At 42.5% G+C, this 21216-nt stretch overlaps 1 protein-coding gene across 2 annotated transcripts in view; it reads left to right on the top strand.

Annotated features, from left to right (window-relative positions):
* The window catches only part of LOC306854083 (uncharacterized protein), a 20770-nt gene extending 50 nt beyond the window's left edge, over positions 1-20720 (top strand). The window contains exons 1-13 of one of the 2 annotated variants that reach the window (XM_079391886.1): positions 1-23; positions 620-752; positions 996-1158; positions 1362-1554; positions 3615-3680; positions 3817-3882; positions 4046-4096; positions 4192-4263; positions 4728-4833; positions 5106-5176; positions 14492-14590; positions 19931-19975; positions 20072-20720. The exon at positions 1-23 is cut by the window's left edge and continues 50 nt beyond it. In XM_079391886.1, the coding sequence (XP_079248012.1) occupies positions 632-752; positions 996-1158; positions 1362-1554; positions 3615-3680; positions 3817-3882; positions 4046-4096; positions 4192-4263; positions 4728-4833; positions 5106-5176; positions 14492-14506 (924 nt within the window). In that variant the 5' untranslated portion in view covers positions 1-23; positions 620-631 and the 3' untranslated portion in view covers positions 14507-14590; positions 19931-19975; positions 20072-20720. Of the gene's footprint in view, positions 24-619; positions 753-995; positions 1159-1361; positions 1555-3614; positions 3681-3816; positions 3883-4045; positions 4097-4191; positions 4264-4727; positions 4834-5105; positions 5177-6281; positions 7443-14491; positions 14591-19930; positions 19976-20071 lie in introns of those variants that run through there. The other variant, XM_079391887.1, reaches the window with a different exon arrangement.
* The last annotated feature ends 496 nt before the right edge of the window (positions 20721-21216 follow it).

A 21216-nucleotide genomic window follows, 5' to 3' on the forward strand; every position in this document is an offset into this window, starting at 1 on the left:
TTCAGACAACCATTATATGAAAGGTAAGTTATGCTGCTGTTAAACCGTTTAAACTGAGAGTCTGTGGCTCAGTTTGGCTTGGTCTTGAGGCTCTTTGCGGCCTTTGCTCCTTAGTTGGAAAGCAGCTAGCGCGTGATGCTAACGGCGCTAGCGTATTTACAATAATTGTCAGTCTGTTAACAGTAACGTCGGACGAGAATCAGCAATGCTTGCCAGTTTTAGAGTATAACTGTAATAAAACATAGTCTAGCCATCATAATGATGTGTTGTCATGACTACAGTCTGTGAAGGGGAGGGGCTTCCACTCAGTACAGTATCCTGACATGCCAGTTCTGTTAAATATTACTAATGTTCGGCTTGGTTTAAGGAGATTATTACTTTTCACTTATGAAAGCTTACTTCACATAATAAGTAAAGACACCGTTTTCGTATAGTGCTTTATAGAATACAGATTGTCAAAGCACTTTTACAAAGATGACCAGGCAAAATAATATATTCAGCATATGGTCAGTATAAATCATATTCTGTCCCAGTAGAACTGTCATTATTCATTTTTAAGCTGAAAGAAACAAATGTAATGCTGTCAAATGGAATCCAACAGTTATTATTGTTATTAAAGCAGACACACCAAATGATGGCTGAAGTGAAACGGCGAAGGAGAAGGCTCAAGCCTATGGAGGAGGCCATACAGTTTTCTCTTCTGCAGAAAGACAAAAATGGGCTTGATGGCAGATTCATCAGTGATTTTAAAGGTGAGTTAAATGTTTTGATTGAGCCAAGTTAAATGTATAGTTCACCCAAAAGTGGAGATTTTGTCATCATTTAGTCCCTCAAGTTGTCTCAAACCTCTATAAGTTTCTTTCTTCTGGTGGGCACAAAGATATTACTAACCATTTGATTTTTTTTGCTTGAACTATGCCTTTAAAGTGAATTATGTAATAAAGTTGTCTCAGGTTGCTTATATGTTGTTCTCAGTGATGGTTGTTGTTGTTTAGGGAGAGGTGTGTTCAGCTGTACTGAGTTTGAGAAAGGAGACTTCCTGCTGGAATACAGAGGCGAACTCATCAGCAAAGAAGAATATGAGCGGAGGCAAAGGATGTATCATGATGCACTTAAAGTGTTCATGTTTGAGTTTCGCTACAATGGAAAACTCCTCTGGTATGTAGTGTTTGATGTACATGTATATTGATAATTAAATTACATGATTCAAAATGTGGCAGCGGACATGTCAGTGGTTAGAGTACAGGTTTTGCTAAAATGATCAGTTATGTGTTCTCAGAGCTTGGTGATCACTGTTAAATGATTGGTGATCTCTGCTGGTCCTAAGTTTTCAGTGCTCATATCGTCTGTCATTTGTTTAGTGTCGATGCGGCCCGAGATGACGGTTCTCTCGGGCGACTTGTCAATGACGACCATATTAACCCAAACAGCAGGATGGAGACTATCTCTGTGGATGGAAAACCTCACCTATGCTTATTTGCCACAAGGAGCATCTGTCCTGGTGAAGAGATCACATACGATTACGGTGATTCTGATTGGCCATGGCGATGCACGGTATTGAAACCTCTACACTGTCAATTCTGATTTATTGGATTATAGTAATGATTACAAGTATCAAACTTCAGTTATTACCCAAGTTAATGTTAGTGACTTCTTATGCGTTACATTACATGCATGTTCATTGCAGTATGTCACATTGTGTGTATATTTACACCGTTATTATGAGGACCTTGTTTTATGAGGACCATCAGTATAACATGTTCCTGATGTCACGGTCCTGATGTCGCATTGTGTGTATGTTTACACCTGTATTACGAGGACCGTGTTTTATGAGGACCACCATTAGAACATGTTCCTGTGTGTATGTTTACACCTGTATTATGAGGACCCTGTTTTATGAGGACCACCATTAGAGCATGTTCCTGTGTGTATGTTTACACCTGTATTACGAGGACCCTGTTTTATGAGGACCACCATTAGAACATGTTCCTGTGTGTATGTTTACACCTGTATTACGAGGACCGTGTTTTATGAGGACCACCATTAGAACATGTTCCTGTGTGTATGTTTACACCTGTATTACGAGGACCCTGTTTTATGAGGACCACCATTAGAACATGTTCCTGTGTGTATGTTTACACCTGTATTACGAGGACCCTGTTTTATGAGGACCACCATTAGAACATGTTCCTGTGTGTATGTTTACACCTGTATTACGAGGACCCTGTTTTATGAGGACCACCATTAGAACATGTTCCTGTGTGTATGTTTACACCTGTATTACGAGGACCCTGTTTTATGAGGACCATCAGTATAACATGTTCCTGATGTCACGGTCCTGATGTCGCATTGTGTGTATGTTTACACCTGTATTACGAGGACCGTGTTTTATGAGGACCACCATTAGAACATGTTCCTGATGTTTGATTGAAGAACCTCAGTGTGTCATCTGTTTGACAAAAGCCTGGTATTTGAAGACCCTGTTTATTACCATGAGATTGGGCTGCATGGATGTGAAATATTAGGCTTAACACGGATCATTCACAGCTCATTGTGGCAATATATGATATTGAAAACTTATAATTGTTATCTTTAGATTGTATATTGTAAAAAGTTGGTAAAACGTCTGTCCCGTGGTTTAAAATTGACTTTCAAGCAGCAGTAGTGCAATATTGTGCCATTTTATCATGTTTTTGTCATTTTTTTTTTATTTTATTTTTTTATTTAAACAATCCAAGATTGCATATTATATATTTAATGTATATGCAACTTACTTTCAGATGATAACTGAAGAATCAGTGTCTAAAGAACTCTGAACAAGGCACAGCAGCTATAAAGGTATCCAAGAAGTTCTTGTAATAATTGTTTTAGTCCTTAGAGTAGAACAGATTACGTTCTCTTAGAAACAGATGTGAACATTGTTTGCTGCTGCATCGTGGGTGTAAAAAGTGAGTCTTTGCCACATGCTGTACATCTAATGCGCACACAGTGTCTCAAATCACCACCGTTTCTCTCATACACAGAAATGCTTGAACTAAGGGTGCTGTCCACATTTGTCTAGTTACCAGTGTCCCGGGAATAACAAGGATACTAATAGACCAGGGGCTATGTTTTCATAAAACAAGTTTACCAAATAAGCCAGGTTTATTTCAGTTAGTCTGATATATTGTCAATTGATTTAGTCCAAAATAAGTCAGACTAATTGAAATAAGCCTGGCTTATATGGTAAACTTGTTTTATGAAACAGGCCCCAGACCTTTGTCAAACTAACAACACACTGAGACTCTTCAGTCAAGTCAAGAACGTGTTCTTATGGTGGTCCTCACGAAACAGGGTCCTCGTAACACAGGTTTTAACACACAACCTGGCATACTGGGATGAACATGCATGTAATGTAATGCATAAAAAGTCATGAACATTATCTTGGGTAACAATGTTGAAATATTGTTAAATGTTGAAATATTGATTTGAAATGTAATCTTACTTGTATATTTGAAGAAATATCAGCAAGAGTATATTTATAAAGTAATTTTATATCTGTTTTAAATCAGTATTTCATGCACACGTTTATTGCCTCAATCAATGTTAAAAACATCTATTTTTATATTTTCTAGACTCTTAGTGAAGTTGAACCATCCACTCACACTCTGTCCCAGGCAGAAGTCAGAGACCTAGAGAAGGTATTGTGATTTGTTTTTGTTTGTTTTTATAATTGTTTTTTCATAATTTTTAATTTTAGATGTTATAAATCAGTATTTCATGCAAACTTGTATTGCCTCAATCAATGTTATAAACGTCTAATTTCATACTTTCTAGACTCTTAGTGAAGTTGAACCATCCACTCACACTCTGTCCCAGGCAGAAGTCAGAGACGTAGAGAAGGTATTGTGAATTTGATTTATTTATTTTTATTTCATGTTTTCAGCTGACAGTTGTCAGTGATCAGACTGGAAAAGGTAATTCGTTATACGTTTGGACAATCCCTTAATCCACTGTCTGCAGTAGAATGTTTATTTATTTTTTATTTCCATTTCCTTAATTTCAGGTGTCTCCAAAGAAGGACCGGTTACCATTTGATCAGGACTGTGTTGAGAAGGTAATAAAATGTGCATTGCATAATTTTTGAAAATGCTAGATTAATGTTGTAAGAAATCATCTCTACATGAGCCTTGCTTTTTTCATTGTTTTCAGATGTCACCTGTCAAAGAGCATGTGTTAAATGAGGAGCAGAGCTTTTGTGCCCCCGCTGAAGGAGTTCAGGAGGTATTCACATGTTTCGGGTTAACTGTTATTAGTGCAACAGTGAATGCTCTGAAGTCCATCTCTGCATGGGCTATGATATACTTGGGAATAAAAAGCTGTTTCCGAAATAATTTAATTAATGACCTGTTTTCACCGTCAGTAATATTACTCAATGTCTAAATCAGGGGTGCCCAAACTCAGTCCTGCAGGGCCGGTGTCCTGCAGAGTTCAGTTTGGGCACCCCTGGTCTAAATAAAGATTTGTAGTAATCTATTAACCAGTACCTTTTAAAGTCTGTAACGTAAATGTTATTTAATGATTGTAAGTGATCTTATTAACTGAATGACCACAACATCACTGTTGCTAAAAATACATTTAATGATTATTGAATGACAATGTAGCATCATAATGTTGTTTCACATGCATGATTTACGATCTTTCTTCTTTGCTGTAATTTCACATTCACTAATGTGTTTTCTTCACAGGTCTGCAAACATGTTGTGGTCACTTCAGCAATATCAAGCATGGACAAATGTGCTGAATGTGTGGGACCTGTAGCAGCACTCAAGTGGATTGGCCTGAGATGTAAATGTTAGTATGGTGTCGTCTTGTTTTATATGCAGCATGATGTGTCTGAACAATTCATTTTAGTATCACTAATTTGTTATGAGTTCTGCTCAAAATTGTATAACTGTTGAAGTGTGTGATCAGTAGGAGATATTGGACGATTGTTTATGCAGATATATGTAATACCATTAACAACAATAGGGGTGTACTATTGTTTTCACCTTTATTCTGTGTTTAGGCAAAGAATCCCGTTTTAGCAGTTGAACATGTCCTGACACATGACTTTTCTCTCATAGTGTGCTCCAGTTTTTGGCACAAGTCCTGCTATTCGAAGCTTCATGAATGGAATGGAAAACCGTCATCGTGGGTAAGAGAATATTTGATTCTATGCTTTTGTTCCTTATTTTTATGAGTTATCAGTTCTGTAAATTAATCATAAATATCTTGACAATAGGAAGTAAGTTCAGAGGAAGACGAGCTGTCAGATGAGGAATATATATACCACAGTCTGAGTCAGACAATCAGTCAGACAGTTCAGATGAATTGACAACAAGACCAGCAAGTTACGATCAAGCTAATCTCCTCTCAGATATACAGGAAGCTGCATCCTCTAAGTTTAGTGAGCCTCAGAGATCAGATGTTACTTCCCTGAATGTGTCTAAGGGCAAAGGAAAAGGAGTCTTAAAGGCCAGGGAAGCAGCAAGTGTGTATGATGATTCTGACTTACTTTGCCTTGAGGAGCAGTTAACTGATGTTGAGACAGACAGTGATTCAGACCGTTCTGGTGAAGGTCACCTTCCAAGAAAGAAAGACTCAGTGGTACGCAGGTCAACAGATGTGCTTATATCACCCCAATCACACAATAGAAAGGACCGTAGTGAGAAGCTTTTGAATGCAAAAAGCACAGCTACATTGAGAGAGGAAGAGAGGGAAAGCAGCGTGGCTGAAGATGATCAGTGTTTGCAGTCAGCAAAAATCTCCTGTTCAGCTAATAGTAAGAATTATTGTTACATCTGTGGGAAACCTCAGTCCAAGTTAGCACGCCATTTGAAAACTCATATGGATGAAGTTGACGTTGCACAGGCTTTGTCACTCCCGGTTCACTCGAAAGAACGTAAAGCAATGCTGCAAATGCTCAGGAACAAGGGCAACTTTCAGCATAACACAGACGTTTTACAGTGTGGAGAGGGGGCTCTTAAAATAAAACGGGCACCAAAAAGAAAGTGTGATTCAAAGCAGTTTGTCCATTGCATGTACTGCAGAGGGATGTTTGTACAGAGAGATCTGTGGCGTCATTTGAGACGATGTTCCTCAAAACCAGCAGCTGACAGTGAAAACCAAGGGAGGAGGAGAGTTTTGGGCCTGGCGTCTATGGCAGAGTCTTCGTACAGTCAGCACATTTCTCAAGGAGTTTGGAAACTCTTAGGTGTGATGAAGCAGGATGACATTTCTGCTGTTGTCAAAAATGACCTGAGTATTCTTCAGCTTGCACAGTCTTTCTTTAACAAACATGGACATGACCCTACCAAATTTGAGTACATTCGACAAAAAGTCCGTGAAGTTGCGAGATTGTTGTTGACTTTGCGTAGAGAGTTTTCGATATACAGTCTTGAAGAAGCTGTGAAGCCTGCCAATTTTCATGGACTCATTTGAGCGGTTCAGATTGTGTCTGGCTATGACGATGAGAGTCACTGCTACCAAAGCCCAAGCCTTGCTCTAAAACTGGGGCATTCGTTGAATAAGATTTGCGAAATCATTCACTGCCGAGCACTGATGTCTGAAGACAAGGAACTGATCACGTCAACAGAGACCTTTAAAAAGCTCTACTCCTCAAAGTGGTCTGAGATGATCTCACACACTGCTTTGGTGACACTGAATGAAGCCAAATTTAACAAGCCATCAACACTTCCCTTCACTCAGGATGTCCAGTCCCTTCATCGCTTCCTTGAGAAGACTTCATATACAGCATTTAACAAACTAAAAGAGACTGCGTCTCCTCAAAGCTATGCAGAACTGGCCAAAGCAACACTCGTCAGAATCATTGTGTTCAACCGCAGACGCGCGGGAGAGGTCTCTAAAATGCCGCTGAAGGGCTTCAATGAAAGGGACGGCACTTCTCTCCATGATGATGTTGCCATGGGCCTGAGCAAGTTTGAGCAGAAGCTCTGCAGCCATTTTAGTGGTGCTGAGATCAGGGGGAAGAAAGGTCGCTGTTCTTCTCTCGCCTGATATGGTTGATGCCCTGACGCTGCTGGTCAGCAAGAGAAGTGAGTGTGGAGTGCTGGACACTAATGATTTCTTGTTTGCTCGGCCAAACTGCCAGAGTCACTACAGAGGCCAGGACTCCCTCAGAGTGTATGCAAGTGAATGTGGAGCTCAGAATCCAGAATTTCTCAGATCGACTCATCTGCGCAAGCACGTGGCTACTCTCTCACAAATCCTAAACCTGAAAAACAATGAGTTAGATCAGGTCGCCGATTTCTTAGGGCATGACATCCGCGTCCACCGCGACTATTACAGGCTGCCAGAAGCCACTACTCAGCTTGCTAAAATATCAAAGCTACTGTTAGCCATGGAAAAGGGCTGCCTTCCTAATCTTCAAGGCAAATCGCTTGATGACCTTGAGATTGAAGGTATGTCCATCCTAGTGTGGGTTGCACAGGTCTTTTACACTCACAGGGAGGTTTAAGGAAACTCATCTCTGAAATATGTCTTGTTCACTGTAGGATGTAGTGTCATTTGGCATGTTTCACAAATGGGGTGTGATTGTGTTATTTGACTTCTGAATGCAGATGTAGGGTAAACGTACCTATTAAGCACACTTTCATATTTGAGCTCAGATTATAAAAAGGAAAAATTATTTATCATCCTACTTGATGTCTTAACCAGTTGACGTGTTTGTTACTATATACCTCCTATAATTTCAAGTCAATCAGATAATTGCACACTGAGATATGGGTCTCCATGTGTTCACACTGTCTGGCGGCCATTTTTGTGTGCTCTCTTTAAGCTCTTCCACATTGAACATCTATGTAAATACTTCATAAACAGACTTTAAATATTAAGTGATGGTTATCACTTTAAGTTAATGTTTATAAAATGTCTAATAACTTATTTTAACAGCTTTAAGATGACAAAATCGAGACATAACTATAGTTCCCTATCGATACTCCACTCGTACTGCGTCTTGCTAAAGACGCTATGGGAAAAAGCCTTTTTTCTCCTTTACTGAAGCCTTATTCAATCACGCAGTGAAACTGCACGATCATTGGTTCGTGCAGTGTGTTAAAAACGAACCAATGTGTCGGCAGCGGAGCTGCATGAGCCTATGGCGACGGAGCCCGCCAGATCCCGCCAGAATGGGCGGGGTTATCTGGCTATATAATCGGCCGTCTGGCCATAGGATCCTCAGATTTCTTCTCCTTCAGCGACGACATCTCGCCTTCGCTGATCCCAAGAAGCCGCCTCGCCGTTGACACGCCTCGCAGCTGAGCCAGAGACCTCCTGCCAGCTGAGACGCCGCTTTCACCGCGCTCCAGCCCCGCAGAAGCCCCGGTCTGTTCGCTGCCGCCATCCGGTGAGTGCTATAAAAATGCATATTTATCGGCGTTGTTGCAAATGCCGCAACAGCGAGTGTGGTTCGTGCAGGGGATCCTGCACGATGCAAAAGAGCAGTGAGCGCGTGCCGCCTGTCTGGGTCTCGCCCACGCACTGACTGCGCGCTTACTGAGACAGCTCGTTCGAGTATGAGTCTCGCTCTTCCCGCTCGCTGTCCGTCTCTGTGGAGGCAGCTCCGCTCTCCCGTTTCCCCTCTCTCAGCAAAGCTCGGAGAATGAAACATCAGAGCCACGGAGCTTCCTGCAGCGCTCGGATCCGCCGGTGTTCACACGTGAGAATCAGAGCTCCTCCTTCATTGGGCGGCTCTATTCTCTTTGGCGGACCGGAGTGGAAAGTTATGTGTGTGCGTCACTGAGACTGCGCTCACACAGGCAGCCTGCTTTCACCGAAAGCCGGGCTTTACTCTGATTTGCTCGCGGTCCTCTATGTAGCAGGCCCCGCCTCCCCCCTTCTCTTCTCCCAGTCACCTCGGAGACAGGAACAGCGAGTGAGGCTGAGCAATCAGGTTGAGTGATTTTTCGCGCCGGCTTAGCCCCGTGTGTTTCACTCTGCATACAGCGCTTTGATCTGCCAGCGCGTGTGGATTAGCGCGCCTCATTACATTGAGTGGCTCAATCCTTCTGCGCGCATTGTAAAATGCTGCGCTGGGCGGCCACCCACTCACGTTTATTTTCTCCCAGTCACCTCGGAGAAAAAGACGGTAAAATCGCATGGCTGGGCGTTCAGGCTTGAGTGATTTTTCGCGCCGGCATAGCCCCGTGTGTTTCACTCTGCATACAGCGCTTTGATCTGCCAGCGCGTGTGGATTAGCGCGCCTCATTACATTGAGTGGCTCAATCCTTCTGTGCACATTGTAACATGCTGCACTGGGCGGCCCCGACTCTCGCGTTTCTCTTCTCCCAGTCACCTCGGAGAAGAAGACGGATAAAAAAAAAAAATAAAAAAAAGGCTTGAGTTGATTTTTCGCGCCGGCATAGCCCCGCGTTTTTCACTCTGCATACAGTCTTTGATCTGCCAGTGTGTTTACACTAAGTATTAGCGCCTCTTGCAGCTCTTTGATCTGCCAGCGCTACTTTCATTATGAAAGCTTCAGTCTGTCCCTGCCGCGCTCACGGTCCCTTTCTTCAATGAAGGTGGCCACGCCTCCCCTGCTCTAGTGTTTCTACTCTCCCAGTTATCTCGGGGAAGAAACTGCAAGCTCCAGGGTTCGCGCGATCAAGCTTGAGTGAATTTACGCCAGGGCAGCCCCGCGTTTCACTCTTTGATCTCGGCTCGCCTTCTTCAGTGAAGATGGCCCCTCCCCTCGTCCGCTACGAGCGGATCTGAGAGGATGCGCGCGGCACTTTTGATCTGCTGGTGTGTTTACACAATGGTAATTAATACCCCTCTTATAAGAGTGGTTGATCCTTTTAGGCAGATCGAAAGCAAGTTGTCACTATGATTATAACTGACAGCTTCAGACTCCTGACGCTTCTGGGCTGTGCCCACGGCCCAAATGGCCTCTGTCATGCCTCCAAACACCCCGTTTAGCTCCGGGTGCCGATGGCAATGAGTTTGTGGTAAATACTGTTGTGAACACTGGGCCCTTTCAAAAAGCGCCCACACAACTGATCGCTGTTATAGCAAGGAAATAAAACACAAACATTTTCAAAAGGGAGCACATTCCTCTCCCTCTTATCACGAGCTTCAGGTCCCCGCTTGGCGGCCTGCCACTCGAGTTTATCCAGCCCCTTGCCACGCGGGCCAAGGCCTGGAGGGTCATCCCCGGAGTGTCAGAATGGGTTATACGGATAATAGAACGAGGTTACTCACTCCAATTCGCTCGCAGACCCCCGCGCTTCAGCGGCGTGGTCTCCTCTTCTGTAGACGGCTAGAACGCTCACGTTCTACGTTCAGAAATGATGATGCTGTTGAAAAAAGGAGCCATAGAAATGGTTCCTCCAGCTCAGAGCGAATCAGGCTTTTACAGCCATTACTTCCTCGTTCCCAAGAAGGATGGCGGCCTCCGGCCCATCCTCGATCTCAGACGCCTGAATCGCGCCCTCGTGAGGAGGTCGTTCAGGATGATCACACTGAAGCAGATCCTCTCGCAAATTCGCTCAGAGGACTGGTTCTGTTCCCTGGACCTGAAAGACGCATACTTTCACGTCCAGATAGCCCCCCCATCACAGACGATTCTTGAGATTCGCCTTTGAGGGAGTGGCTTATCAGTACACGGTCCTTTCCTTTGGACTGTCCCTGGCCCCACGCACTTTTACGAAGTGCATGGACGCGGCTCTTTCCCCTCTCAGGCAGATGGGAATCCGCATTCTCAATTACCTCGACGACTGGCTCATTCTGGCCCAGTCAGAGGTACAACTACTCTCACACAGAGCCCTCCTCCTCAGCCACCTAGAATGCCTGGGGCTCAGGGTCAATTTTGCCAAGAGCGCGCTGTTTCCCAGCCGACGGGTGTCGTTTCTGGGAACAGTTTTGGACTCAGCTCAGATGAGAGCTGTGCTAGCGCCGGAACGCGCTCTGGCCATTTAAAAGCTCGCAGCCTCCTTCCAGAGCGGCACCGCTCGCCCCGTCAAAGCGTTTCAGAGGATGCTGGGCCTCATGGCCACAGCATCGCCGGTGCTACAGTTGGGCCTGCTTCGCATGCGGCCCCTTCAGCGCTGGTTGAAACCACGGGTTCCACCCCACGCATGGCGACATGATCGCCTACATATCAGGGTGAGCCAGGCCTGTGTAACAGCCCTGGTCCCCTGGAAGAACCCACGATGGTTCAGAAAGGGTGTGGCCATAGGGATGGTCTGCAGCAGGAAAGTTGTCACAACAGACGCCTCCAACATGGGTTGGGGGCGTTGTGCGAAGGCAAACCGACCTTTGGTCGAAGGCGGAGCAGAACCTCCACATCAACTGCTTAGAAATGCTAGCAGTGTGTCGAGCCTGCCAGTTTTTCCTGCCAGAGCTAAAGGGACGACATTTGCTGATCCGCTCAGACAACATGTCAGTGGTGTCCTATGTAAATCACCAGGGAGGTCTCTCCTCGAAGCGCCTCTTCCTTATGGTAGAGCGACTTCTGGAGTGGGCTCAGCTCAACTTGCGCTCGCTGAGAGCAGCAAATTTGCCGGGCAGATTGAACCGAGGAGCGGATATGCTATCACGGAGCAACGTCCCCTCAGAAGAGTGGATGCTCCATCCGCAGACGGTTCGAATGATCTGGAGAATCTTTGGCAAGGCCGAAGTAGACCTTTTCACCTCCAAAGACAACTCTCACTGCCCAGCCTATTATTCGAAGGTCAAGGACGCGTTGGCCCACGACTGGCCCAACCTCCTCCTTTATGCATACCCTCCGATCGCTCTGATTCCTCAGGTCATCAGGCGAATCAGGGAACAACGACACAAGGTCTTGTTGGTGGCCCCCCTGTGGGAGAACCAGCCTTGGATGTCAGAGCTGACCCAGCTGCTAACCGCAGCCCCCTGGTCCGTGCCCCTGAGACGAGATCTCCTCTCTCAGGTGAATGGTTTGTGGCACCCTCTTCCCAAACTGTGGGCGCTTCACCTCTGGCCGCTCAACGGGAGCCTACCAGCCTCCCAGAGCGAGTGCTAAATACCATTTCTGAGGCTAGAGCCCCGTCTACGAGACGCCTCTATGCCCTTAAATGGGCGGTTTTCTCCAAATGGTGTCTAAACCGCGGTGAGGACCCCCCTACATCTGAGTTGGCGGTGATTCTGTCCTTCCTGCAGGAACTGCCGGATAAAGGACGCTCTCCCTCCACACTCGGGGTGTTCGTATCGGCAATAGTGGCCTTCCACGCCCCTATTGCGGGCCAATCAGTGGGCAGGGACAATGCTATCGTCCGTTTTCTAAGGGGTGCCAAGAGGCTGAATCCGCCTCGGCCCCTTACTGTCCCTACATGGGACTTACCCACTGTGCTGAGGGCCCTGAGGGGCCCTCCTTTTTGAGCCGCTCCAGTCCACGAACCTTTGGTCACTGTCGCTGAAGACTGCTCTGCTACTAGCACTAGCGTCAGTCAAGCGAGTAGGAGACCTGCAGGCGCTCTCTGTGAGCCCCGCCTGCCTGGAATTTGGGCCAAACGACTCCAAGGTCGTCCTAAAACCAAGGCATGGATACGTACCTAAGGTACTTTCCACTCCGTTCAGAGCTCAGGTCATCAAACTCTCCGCGCTTCCTCCCTCCGAGGAGGACCGGGAGTTAATTTTGTGATGCCATGTTAGAGCCCTACGGATCTACTTTGAGCGTTCCGCCTCCTTCAGGCGCACGGAACAGCTCTTTGTTAGCTTCGGTAACCGCGCCAAAGGGCTTCCGGTCACGAAGCAGAGACTCTCTAAGTGGATAGTGGATGCCGTTACGCTGGCTTACTCTTCCTTGGGCCTTCAATGCCCCATTGGAGTACGAGCCCATTTGACTAGAGGCATTGCCTCGTCACGGGCCTGGTCTAGCAGTGTGTCTATTACAGACATTTGTGCGGCGGCCGGCTGGGCCTCGCCGTCCACATTTGCAAGGTTTTATAAGCTGGATGTACCGGCCTTGCAGGCCAGGGTCCTATCTGCTTAGATGAGTATGACTTACGTTGTGGGAATAACCCTAACGGAGAACTCTTGACTGCACGGGCACTCAAGCTCTCTGATGGGTTCCTTGCATATCTCAGCCCTGAAAGTGCTGAGTATGCGAGGAATGCATGGAATGACCCGGGCCGAGCGTGACCCCTACGAGCTCAGCTCGCTTTAGCCCGAGTATACTATTATACTTCCCTCTGAGCATGGAATGCTTATGGAGGTATTTTACACAGTCGTTCCTCTACCATAGCACGGCGTGATTGAATTGTGTTCCCATAGCGTCTTTAGCAAGACGCAGTACGAGTGGAGTATCGATAGGGAACGTACTCGGTTACTATCGTAACCTCGGTTCCCTGAGATACGGAACGAGTACTGCGTACTTTGCCGTGCCAGGTAGCTGCACAACTCAGTCGTCGCTTCAGTCGAAGTAAACCTGAGGATCCTATGGCCAGACGGCCGATTATATAGCCAGATAACCCCGCCCATTCTGGCGGGATCTGGCAGGCTCCGTCGCCATAGGCTCATGCAGCTCTGCTGCCGACACATTGGTTCGTTTTTAACACACTGCACGAACCAATGATCGTGCAGTTTCACTGCGTGATTGAATAAGGCTTCAGTAAAGGAGAAAAAAGGCTTTTTCCCATAGCGTATTTAGCAAGACGCAGTACTCGTTCCGTATCTCAGGGAACCGAGGTTACGATAGTAACCGAGTACGTTTATGCCCAAAGATGTACGAGGCATGTTGTCCATCAGAAACCTGTCGTATCTGTCCAGGAAAAAAACTACTAAAGGCTGGAATACACTACATGACTTTTAAAATGTGAACATATTTTTGAAACACCAGGCATCATACACTTAACTACTTTGTAAACAGTCACAATGGAAAACTGGGCATCATACACCAAACAACTGAGGATCACACACTTCAAATTCCTTCCGATCACAACAAACTCACACAGAAATGTGCTTTGTTTCTGTGTTCCAATGCTTTATTGGTGTGTTTTATTTAATTTTTGAATGTGTTATTTAGCTGAAAGTGGACTAGTCTAGATGCTGCAGTGTGCTTCAATGACACTTCACTATGAATATATAACTGATCAAACTGTTGCTTCATTTTAGTGGGGGGGTTTTTTTTTTGGGGGGGGGGTTATTTTACAATTATTCTTTAACAATTTTCCTTAAAATAAGCAATAATTTTTAATAAAACATGATGTGGGCTTACTGGGAACAGGGGTGTGTTTAAAGGGTACGCAAGTGTACCCATTAAGCACAGCCAGACTTTTTGTATTTAATGATGTATATCTTAATCAAAAATCTGTCATTTAAAATTTAATTAAATATTTTTATGTGAGAGATTAATATTTTATTTTTGCATAAGTTTTTGTACCAAAACCAATATCTTGTGCACTAAAAATGTCTCGATGTAGATTTTGGTGAGCTTAATAGTTACGTTTACCCTAGATGTTTTTCATGTTCTGAATTTCATTTTTCATTAAAGATGAGATCAATATGACGGATTCTGATGACAGTGATCCTGAAGACAGTGGTTCTGACGATGATGCTCTTACTGGAGCTGCAGGAGACTCCAGTAATGCTGGTATGTGCCAACTAAGTTGTTGTTTCAATATAATCAAAGTCAAAAATTATATTCTATTAGTTCAGCATTTGTAACAGAATATTACTAAAATTAGGGATGCACCAGTATTCTATTGGTATCTGTAGGGATGTGCCCAAATCCGATATACGGTATTCGGAAAGGTAATGATTTGTACCATGGCAAATCTAAAGGGAATAAATACGATACATACGAGATATACACGCTAAATATATTTCAGTGCTTTCTCTCACAATTATATTGTTGAGTAATTGTCCTGTATATAAATTGTGGCATCAGGGAGCCATTATTGATATGCAGGACATTGAAATCACTTATGAATGCGCGTTTGCTTTTTACTTTGACTTTATTTGACAACCCAGAGCTGGGTAATTATTGGACAGAACAAATTCAGGGTTATTTTGACCCAGCTGGTTGGGTTAAATGTTTTTATCCACCATGCTGGGTTTTATTTAAGTCATCTATTGTTTAAAAATTATTATTTTCCTGGCGTTAATGGGCTGGAAATTTAAAATCACACAATTACTATAGGCAACAGCAATATTCAAAATATGGACATTTATTATCAAGCAAGAACACAAAATACAAGACACATTGAATTTATTTGGGTGAATACAGCATAGTTTACAACATTACATACCATCAAACTTGTTTAACACGCATTTTAGACATAAATTAAAATGCTACTTTTAAATGTTACATTTTTAAGTCTATTCAACCCGTTCACTGCAATCGCTTTTTACCGAAATAGCACTAATTCTTTTGCCAGTGAAGAGCTGCTGTTCGCGGGAGTACTGATATGACAGAACATATTATAGCATTAAATTAAACTCAGTATTAATACGAATAAAATGCATTTATGTTATGTAAGGCAATAAGCTTTCTATTATGCGAAACAAGACACCGCAGCTGACACAGCTGACTGATATCTCGTCCTTACATTGCGTTGTGTAAAATAATAAAATTTACAGCACAGTAAAAACTTTATAAATTAAGTAAAATGTATACAAACTTTGAGGAAGTGCACCAAATCGGCAGCGCTGTGAACCACTTTCTCCTGTAGAGGACTCAAAAGCCTGCTCTGACTGTAACCAAAGTAACTCAGCAGCTGCTGGCCTGGGTTGTTGCAAAGGAGACAGGCTGAACCCAGCGGTTGGGTAGAAAAAAAAAAACCACAGCATTTGAAATGACTTGACAACTAGTTACAAAAAAACTACCCGGCACCTGGGTAAAAAAAATTAAAAACAACCCAATAAAATTACCCAAAAATTTGAACCCAGCACCTGGGTAAAAATATTAAAAACAACCCAACATAATGACCCAGGGGGCTGAACCCAGCACTTTTTAGAGTGTACTCGATACGGCACTACTTACCACACATTTCACAATATTAGATGTTTGTCAGTGGGGCTCAGGATCTGCAAATCATTCGCCATTGTCTTTATCAGTCATCTCTCCTTACCTCTCTCTGTTTATGTGGTAAGTGACATTTTATGTACTGTAATGTAACAGGCAACTGCTAGCAAGCGGCTAACCATGTCCCTTTTGTGGCTCTGTAGACCGCATTATTTGTTTTCCGCACCTTTCAGAATTCGGATTTGCTATTTGGGTGCATCCATAGGTATCTGGCTATACCAATAGGTTGAGACTTATCACATTAAGGCAAAAACTGATAAATGACTGTTTAAAAAAAGAAATGTTTAACCGGCCAAGTCCTTTAGAATGAATTTATGTGTGTGTGTATATGTATGTGTGTATATGTATGTATGTATGTATGTATATATATATATATGTATACATGTATACATATACATATATATACATATACATATATATACATATACATATACACATATATATATATATATATACATATATATATATATACATATACATATATATATATATACAGGTCCTTTTCAAAAAATTAGCATATTGTGAAAGTTCATTATTTTCTGTAATGTACTGATAAACATTAGACTTTCATGTATTTTAGATTCATTACAACACAACTGAAGTAGTTCAAGCCTTTTATTGTTTTAATATTGATGATTTTTGCATACAGCTCATGAAAACCCAAAATTCCTATCTCGAAAAATTAGCATATCATGAAAAGGTTCTCTAAACGAGCTATTAACCTAATCATCTGAATCAACTAATTAACTCTAAACACCTGCAAAAGATTCCTGAGGCTTTTAAAAACTCCCAGCCTGGTTCATTACTCAAAACCGCAATCATGGGTAAGACTGCCGACCTGACTGCTGTCCAGAAGGCCATCATTGACACCCTCAAGCAAGAGGGTAAGACACAGAAAGAAATTTCTGAACGAATAGGCTGTTCCCAGAGTGCTGTATCAAGGCACCTCAGTGGGAAGTCTGTGGGAAGGAAAAAGTGTGGCAGAAAACGCAGCACAACGAGAAGAGGTGACCGGACCCTGAGGAAGATTGTGGAGAAGGACCGATTCCAGACCTTGGGGGACCTGCGGAAGCAGTGGACTGAGTCTGGAGTAGAAACATCCAGAGCCACCGTGTACAGGCGTGTGCAGGAAATGGGCTACAGGTGCCGCATTCCCCAGGTCAAGCCACTTTTGAACCAGAAACAGCGGCAGAAGCGCCTGACCTGGGCTACAGAGAAGCAGCACTGGACTGTTGCTCAGTGGTCCAAAGTACTTTTTTCGGATGAAAGCAAATTTTGCATGTCATTCGGAAATCAAGGTGCCAGAGTCTGGAGGAAGACTGGGGAGAGGGAAATGCCAAAATGCCTGAAGTCCAGTGTCAAGTACCCACAGTCAGTGATGCTGGTGTTGGTCCACTGTGTTTTATCAAGGGCAGGGTCAATGCAGCTAGCTATCAGGAGATTTTGGAGCACTTCATGCTTCCATCTGCTGAAAAGCTTTATGGAGATGAAGATTTCATTTTTCAGCACGACCTGGCACCTGCTCACAGTGCCAAAACCACTGGTAAATGGTTTATTGACCATGGTATTACTGTGCTCAATTGGCCTGCCAACTCTCCTGACCTGAACCCCATAGAGAATCTGTGGGATATTGTGAAGAGAAAGTTGAGAGACACAAGACCCAACACTCTGGATGAGCTTAAGGCCGCTATCGAAGCATCCTGGGCCTCCATAACACCTCAGCAGTGCCACAGGCTGATTGCCTCCATGCCACGCCGCATTGAAGCAGTCATTTCTGCAAAAGGATTCCCGACCAAGTATTGAGTTCATAACTGAACATAATTATTTGAAGGTTGACTTTTTTTGTATTAAAAACACTTTTCTTTTATTGGTCGGATGAAATATGCTAATCTTTTGAGATAGGAATTTGGGGTTTTCATGAGCTGTATGCCAAAATCATCAATATTAAAACAATAAAAGGCTTGAACTACTTCAGTTGTGTTGTAATGAATCTAAAATATATGAAAGTCTAATGTTTATCAGTACATTACAGAAAATAATGAACTTTATCACAATATGCTAATTTTTTGAAAAGGACCTGTATATGTGTGTGTGTGTGTGTATATATATATATATATATATATATATATATATATATATATATATATATATATATACATATATATATATATATATATATATATATATATACATATATATATATATATATATATATATATATATATATATATATATACATATATACATATATATATACATTCATTCATTCTAAAGGACTTGGCCTGTTAAACATTTCTTTATGTATACAGGTGCATCTCAATAAATTAGAAGGTTGTGGAAAAGTTAATTTATTTCAGTAATTCAAATCAAATTGTGAAATTCATGTGTTAAACTCAGTGCACACAGACTGAAGAATTTTAAGTCTTTGGTTCTTTTAATTGTGATGATTTAGGCTCACATTTAACAAAAACCCACCAATTCACCATCTCGACAAATTAGAATACTTCATAAGACCAATAAAAAAATAAAACATTTTTAGTGAATTGTTGGACTTCTGGAAAGTATGTTCATTTACTGTATATGTACTCAATACTTGGTAGGGGCTTCTTTTACTTTAATTACTGCCTCAATTCAGCGTAGCATGGAGGTGATCAGTTTGTGGCGCTGCTCAGGTGGTATGGAAGCCCAGGTTGCTTTGATAGCAGCCTTCAGCTCATCTGCATTGTTGGGTCTGGTGTCTCTCATCTTCCTCATATATTCTCTCTGGGGTTCAGGTCAGGCGAGTTTGCTGGCCAATCAAGCACAGTAACACCATGGTCATTGAACCAGCTTTTGGTATCTTTGGCAGTGTGGGCAGGAGCCAAGTCCTGCTGGAAAATGAAATCAGCATCTCCATAAAGCTTGTCAGCAGAAGGAAGCATGAAGTGCTCTAAAATCTCCTGGTAGATGGCTGCGTTGACTGTGGACTTCAGAAAACACAGTGGACCAAAACCAGCAGATGACATGGCAGCCCAAACCATCACTGACTGTGGAAACGTCACACTGGACTTCAAGCAACATGGATTCTGTGCCTCTCCACTCTTCCTCCAGACTCCAGAAGTACTTTCAGTCCAGTTCTTTTTCTCCACAGCCCAGGTAAGATGCTTCTGATGTTGTCTCTGGTTCAGAAGTGGCTTGGTAGCTCTTTTCCTGAAGACGTCTGAGCGTGGAGACTCTTGATGCACTGACTCCAGCTTCAGTCCACTCCTTGTGAAGCTCTCACAAGTGTTTGAATCATCTTTGCTTGACAGTATTCTCAAGCTTGCGGTCATCCCTGTTGCTTGTGCACCTTTTCCTACCCAAATTCTTCCTTCCAGTCAACTTTGCATTTAATATGCTTTGATACAGCACTCTGTAAACAGCCACAGCTTTCAGTAATGACCCTCTGTGACTTACTCTATTTGTGGAGGGTGTCAATGTTCATCTTCTGGATCATTGCCAAGTCAGCAGTCTTCTCCATTATTGTGGTTTCAAAGAATGAGATACCCAGAATTTATACTGTAAGGATGGTCATTAATTGAAACTCAAATGTAAATATTCTAATATTTAGAGAAGCTGATTTTTGACTTTCATGAGCTGTAAGCTCTAATCATCAAAATTAAAACAAAAATACTTTTGAAATGTTTTACTTTACATGCAATGAATCTAAAATATATGAGTTTCACTTTTTGAAATAACTTTTTAAAATCTACTTTCACGACATTCTAAGTTGAGATGCACCTGTATATTTTATATATATATATATATATATATATATATATATATATATATATATATATATATATATATATATATATATATAATATTATTATTATTATTAATGTTTCTTCTGAGTTTCATGATTATTATATGACTGATTTTCTGCAGGTGTTCAGAAGATGCCCATTAAGAGCACCACTGAAGTTCTTGAAGGTACCAGAGGTTTAAATTGCAATACCACCATCAATGTAAGTACATGAGCTCACACTCGGTGTTAGAACTCACTAAAGTATATGTTCTTCTATACAGAGAGTGAGAGTGAGGCAGCAACTGAAAACCCACGGAGAGGGCAGAAAGTGGCCTGGTCAAGCGCTGAAATTACAGCTGTAATGAAACATTTTAAGGGCCATATAACTAAAGGAAAACTGGCCACACTGACTGAATGCCAGCAGTGTAAGACTGCTGAGGATCCTGTTTTGGTGAGACGCAGTGCACAGAACATACGGGATTTTGTAAGAAATCGAGGAATTAGCTTAAAAAGGAAAACCCAAAGTAAGTGATGTTACAGTACATCCTGTGTCTCTTTTGATGCTGTTCCGTTATAATTAACACTTTGATTGTTATTGATATTTTCCATAATGCAAAACTGGTATGGCAGCAGTTCTATTTCACTGTAGAAGTTCAACAGTTTGTCAAAAAATGACAATTCTGTCAATTCCTCAATCTCTTGTTGATTTTTGGATGACCTGTCACTCAAAGATAAATCAGTCTCTTTACACATCTGCAGCATTTATTGCTTCCGAGGAGAGTTAATCTCATGTTTATTATCTATTTAGTGAGGTACTTACAACATATGGCATGCAGTTTGATTTATTGTTTTTTTAAGTAGGTGGATTTCATTAAAATTTTTGTTTTTATGCCACAATTTTAAGTTGTTATTAAAGTACTTCTAAAACTCATTGGTCCTTGTAATGTTGTGTTGTGTATTGTTTTCGATCCGGTACTCTTTAACCACCTCAGTCTTGGTAATGCAGCATATTGACACGTTTGTGTGTTGTGTATGGTCCTGTACCAGTAAAACACATTGGTCCCTGTAATCCAGAGAACTGACATGTTTTGTGTATTGTAAAGTGAGTGTCCTCATAAATCGATAAGACCCTATAAATCCCAATTATGTAATGGGCGGGAACATTTTAGGAGGGGCGTGGCTGTCCTTGTGTACCACCAAAATATCATATTGTCATATTATCCGATCTATTGTGTGTAAAGAAAATCCAAAGTGATATATGTGTTCTGTGGAGTAAAACTAAATTTTTGATCGTTTTATCATTTCTGTAGGACATTGGGAAAGGTGTGTCCCCTTAAACCACCATCCAACTGGTTTGGCCATCAAAGTCCTGTTAAACCACAAAAACCAGTATGTGTGTATGTGTATGTGTATGTGTATGTATGTA

The sequence above is a fragment of the Barbus barbus genome, assembly GCF_936440315.1.
Source record: "Barbus barbus genome assembly, chromosome: 34".
Lineage (NCBI taxonomy): Eukaryota > Metazoa > Chordata > Actinopteri > Cypriniformes > Cyprinidae > Barbus > Barbus barbus.